The sequence below is a fragment of the Cryptomeria japonica genome, chromosome 5 (assembly GCF_030272615.1).
Source record: "Cryptomeria japonica chromosome 5, Sugi_1.0, whole genome shotgun sequence".
In the NCBI taxonomy this organism is placed as follows: domain Eukaryota; kingdom Viridiplantae; phylum Streptophyta; class Pinopsida; order Cupressales; family Cupressaceae; genus Cryptomeria; species Cryptomeria japonica.
Window position 1 is genome coordinate 280,635,416 of NC_081409.1, and position 5,207 is coordinate 280,640,622.

At 41.1% G+C, this 5,207-nt stretch overlaps 1 protein-coding gene across 1 annotated transcript; it reads left to right on the forward strand.

Moving 5' to 3' along the window:
• The first annotated feature begins 2,237 nt into the window (after positions 1-2,237).
• Positions 2,238-4,602, forward strand: LOC131039638 (U-box domain-containing protein 26). The gene has a single exon (XM_057972426.2). It carries the CDS (start codon positions 2,443-2,445, stop codon positions 4,312-4,314), a length of 1,872 nt encoding a protein of 623 aa, XP_057828409.2. The 5' UTR covers positions 2,238-2,442; the 3' UTR covers positions 4,315-4,602.
• Positions 4,603-5,207: the final 605 nt, after the last annotated feature.

Below are 5,207 nucleotides of genomic sequence, written 5' to 3' on the forward strand. Positions count from 1 at the left end.
CAATGTTTGTGGATCATCTTCAACATCTAGTGTCGAGCATCTACCGGCACTATAGGTATCATTTTGAGGGAAGACTACATGGTTCCTCTTCTACTATCAATTTTGGGAGGAAGCATTTCCTCACATGGATTTCATTACTTCACATTTTTTTTTGTTGGGTAGTGAGGCGAGTGTCACACTATCTCTTCTTTCTCTCCTATGGGGGAAATATTCTTGTACTTTGTGTTAGAAGTAGTCCTTAGGGGTGATCATGAGTCCTTCCTTTTATCACTTAAATTCTTTATGCTTGTACATTTCATTTCATGCATCATTTCTTTTTTGGATAAGAGTTTTGTTCCCACTGGGTTTTCTCCTTTATATCTACTTTGTGAGAAAATTGTACATGACTATCTAATATGGCGTAGTAGTTAGGACTCATCATCATTCATACATTATTCCCTTTGTTGTAATTAAGGGGGTGTTAATGTAAATAGAGTCATTATGCAACTACTTAGCTAATCACCTTTCTAAGATTGATCTATTCACACTTAGCTTTAGTTTACTTAGGCTATTTCATAATTTTTTCTTACTTCATTTGATTGATACAAGTGTACTCACTTTGTGAGACACTTATTGTGCCCACGTTTGACACTTGCGTACATACTTGTCAAGTGAGCATTCAAGTGTTCCACCTTTGTAGGGTAGTTAAAGTTCCACTCTTACCTTCTCACTTCCTCATTCGTGCCTATGTATGTAAGGTTGATCATAGTAAATTTACACACTCATTTTATATATGATAAACATGCTTTTGTGCACTATTTTGTTTCACCAGTGGAAGGTAAGTCTGTGGTTTCAAATTTTGGCAACTCCAATAGAAAAGTGTGTACTTTGTAATTTTCTCCTCATTTTACAATTGTTTTAGTGTCCCCTATAAGAAGAATAATTATAATTAATTTTAACATTCTTTAAGCACAAATTACCCCAAAACATATTTATGTCATCATGTCATCTAGGAAACTAGAGTGCACTTCTATCCTTTTGGACAAAACCATGCATGGTTGTTATTCATATTTATCTTTTTTTGCCTGAATTTATGCCTTCTTAATTTGCATCTATCTATCAAATTGACCCTGTGCATGTACATTTAAGCAATTCTACTAAAACTAAAAAGCATATGATGGTTAGGAGCCAACATCTACACTTACCTCTACACAAACCTACTTTCTATAATCAACAAAGGCATCCATCATTATTGCACACACCAACCTCCATTGATATAGCTTTAAGCATCCACACACATTTCAAAAAAATCTTCTTGTTTGGTAATAGGATTTTTACTAAGGTGAGCTTCTAAATGTGTCATTAGAACCCATTTTACAATAGCTATTATAACAAGAGTGGGAGATAACATGCACAAGTATTTGGTGTCAATAAGTACAAGGATGTGGTCACATAGGTACAAGATACTATTGTGCTTGAAGATACATCAATGTGTTATACGAGACAAGAATGCAAGAAACAAACACATGTACGTTCAAGTCCTTGACAAATGACAAACATGATACAAAGCTTCAACATTAATCTAGTAGTGTTTTATATCCTTCTTCAAACCTAACATAAACTACTTCATGATGAAAATCTAGACAATACCTCTATTACTCTTCTATTTTACTTCAAACTCCTTATTTATTTACTTAATAAAATCAAAAAAAATTGATTGATGCTATCATACTTCCACAATCCATGCCAATATCATTTTAGTGTTTCTAGATGTTAAAAGTTTACACACAATCAAATCCAAAAACACTAAAGTGATACAAAAATTAGATCGTTACTACTAAGTTTTCTTTGTTAAAAAAGGAGTAAATGTTTTTGACTTAGAGCTATGAACTGTGAAGTCGCAAACAAAGGACCTCATCCTCAACATAAACATTAACAATAACACCCTTACAAAATTTGAACCTCGATGATAAGAACAACAACACCACATTTAAATCATCACATTATGACAACACCTAGATTACTAAATCATTTATTTATTTAGATAGTAAGGAAGGAGGAATGACCGCTTGGAAAAAAAAGGAAGAAACTAGGGAGAATATTACCTTGTATTTAGGATAGTTTGTTTGCGTGGAATATCTATCTAGTTATAATGGAATGGTGGAAAAGGGTGAGTGATAAAGAGAATAATTTTCCATTGTGGATGTGAGGGCAATATCATCATCCTCATCTCCAAACAGATGCGGTGGTCCATGATAGGCCAATGGGACAAAACAAGGAACAAACTAAGCCGAGTCTCCCGTTTGACTACAAAGACAAACAGGTAGGCAGAGCTGGACCATGACCATAACTTGCACAAATACTTTGACTGCGGAAAAGAGAAGGAAAGGGACAGGGGCGTGGGAAGAAGACTCTGCACAAGACTTTTGACTACCCAAAAAAAACTCCACTGCAGATCTATAAATGCCGAGGGCAAATGCAGAGAATCAAAGAAATGAAATGGCAACAGCAGCTGGGAGACGAGAGCTTGAGATAACAATCCCTCCTTTCTTCACATGCCCAATTTCGCTGGACCTGATGAAGGACCCCGTGAGTACCTGCACGGGTGTGACATACGATCGCGCGAGCATCGAAAAGTGGATCGATGATGGCAACGCAACTTGCCCGGCTACGCTGCAGCCTCTGGTTACCAGGGAGCTTATACCCAATCACACTCTGCGCCGCCTGATCCAGGCCTGGTGCGGTGCTAACGCCGCCAAGGGCGTCGAGCGGGTACCCACGCCCAAAACGCCGGCCAATTCGCACACTGTGAGGTGTCTGTTGAGGGAAATTCAGCCTTGCGGCCGAGGGGAAAGCAATGGGGCTGCGGAGTGCCGCCTGCGTGCTCTCAGACGGATTCGGGCATTGGCCCGGGATAGTGTGCGCAACGCGATTTGTATATCCGATGAGGGTGCTGCAGATGTGCTGGCGGCAGTTCTGGCTGATGGTGTTTCAGAGAGGGCTGTTTGTGAGGAGGCTGTGGGGATTTTGGCTGTGTTGCCACTGGATGATTTGGCTAAGAAAAGGGTTGGGCAGGTTTCTGTGCTGGCAGCGGTGGCTAGATTGTTGGCCTGTAATTTGGAGACTGGGAATTCAGGGTTGGACAAAGTGGGGTTGATTAGGAATTCAGAGGGCAGGGCCAGTAATTTGGAGATTGCCAATTCAAGGTTGGCTAAGGGGGAATTGATCGGGAATTCAGAGAGCAGGGATCTGGAGGTGGGAAACAAAAAGGTTGGAAATTTACCTGGGGATTTGGAGGCCAGGGGTCCTTATAAGAAAATGGGTGGGGTGATTTCTGGAGATTTGGAGGCTCTCGATTCAAAGGTGTCGAAGGTAGAGGCTGTTAAGCAATATGCAGGGAAGAAAAAGGTTGGGGAACTTTCGGTGGAGGGCAGCAATCGGGCGGCAGCGAAGAAAAATGTAGGGCAACTTAATATAGAGGCCAGCAACCTGCAGTTAGTTAAGAAAAAAGTAGGGCAGATTGATGTTAAGGCCTGGAACCTGGAGGCAACCAAGAAAAAGGTGGGTGAGCTCTCTGTGCAGTCTTCAGTAGGTGTTTCACAGAATAACAAATTTGAGGCCAGCAACGCAGAGACAGCCAAGAAGGTGGTCAATGAGCTCCCCATTTCTGGGTTAGTAGCTAACAATTCCGAGGTCAGCAGCTTGGAAGCCAGCATTAATGCGGCGGAGCTTGTGGAGCGATTGTCATCGGATGAGAGAATTTTGTCTCACATGTCCTCTGTGGATGGATTGATCCCAGGGTTTGTCGCCATGGTCCATGACCCAGCCCAGGCCAGGGCTGTCAAGTCCGCTGTCCGAGCCCTGGCTGCTCTGTGTGTGGTCCAAAGGAACCGTGCACAAGCTATAGCTGCTGGCATTGTGGACAGGCTTGTGGCAGTCCTCATTGAGCCAGACCGGGGACTCGATGAGGCCTGCCTTTGCCTTCTGGAGTCATTGTGCCGGTGTGCAGAGGGCCGTGCAGCAGTGGCAGACCATGCTCTTGCAGTGCCAGTGATTGTGAAGAAAATGTCGCGGTCGAGTCTACTGGCAACAGAGTTCGCCGTTGGGACACTCTGGTCGGTATGTGGGCACTGCCAGAGTGAGGCCGTGGGGCGTTATGCAGCAGAGAGTGGAGTTTGTGCAAAGCTGTTTTGGCTTCTGCAAGTGGATTGTGCGCAGAAGGCAAAAAGTAAGGCAGGGGATTTGATAAGGCTGATCCATGTTACCTGTAAAGATTGCCCCTGTTGTTATGCCAATGCCTGCTTTGAGAATGCAGGACTGCTGAGAGAAGAGTAGTTGTACAGATTTCCCTGCTTTGAACATAATTTTATTTTACCTCTAATGTAAAAAAAACTAAAGAAAAAGCAAAGAAAATTGTCCACTTACTAGGTATTATATTGAATTCTGCAATTATAGCTTTGGTAAGCTACTATTTACGTGGAAACATTGCAGCTAGAGCAGCCTACATTAACAGCTAGCTGCTTGCACATATAAACAAGCAGCCCACCTAGACCTCGTAGGCTAGCTCACTCAGCCCTGATAGAAATAATTGATAATAAATGGTTCTTAAAGAATTATTGCTTCTGAGAGTATTAACTATTTGTTAGGTCTCCCAACAATCGCAGTAGTGAAGAACTTATTGCAGAGAACTAATAATGCAAGTAATATAAATTTAAAAAAATCTTAGTTGTACCAATTTGTGAATGGATCTTGCAGGGGCTTGAAATTTGTTATAATTGTATTATTGAATTTCAAAATACATAATTTGCTATTTCTTTCTGACCATTCATTCATATAAAAAGCTTCTCACCAAACTCGCATTAGAACTATCACGTAAGAAATGGCTATCGAAAATTTTGGTAAAATCCATTGCAAAGTGACAGTGAAGATAGGTTAATAAACTTATGAAATATGAATTGTGAACCTCAAAAGGTGGACATAATTTGTTGGTACATATAGAATAATTAGCTGTCTCAAATATGGAATGTTAATAGAGTCTATTTTAAAATGGCAACCAACATAGGCCAATCTGGTTCTCATCCGCAACCTGCATTAATTGGGGAACTAGTTGCTCTGTATGGAGAAATAGATGCCTCAAACAAAGTTAATGTTGTCTTTAAGGTCACAATCTAGCTAGCAGAGGAACAAGTTAACTTTTTTGCTCTGCCTGGTTTTGAACCTCACGATCA

Bases quoted from the DNA above. Each gene is read 5' to 3' on its own strand.
- LOC131039638 (XM_057972426.2), top strand. From the start codon at position 2,443: ATGCCGAGGGCAAATGCAGAGAATCAAAGAAATGAAATGGCAACAGCA.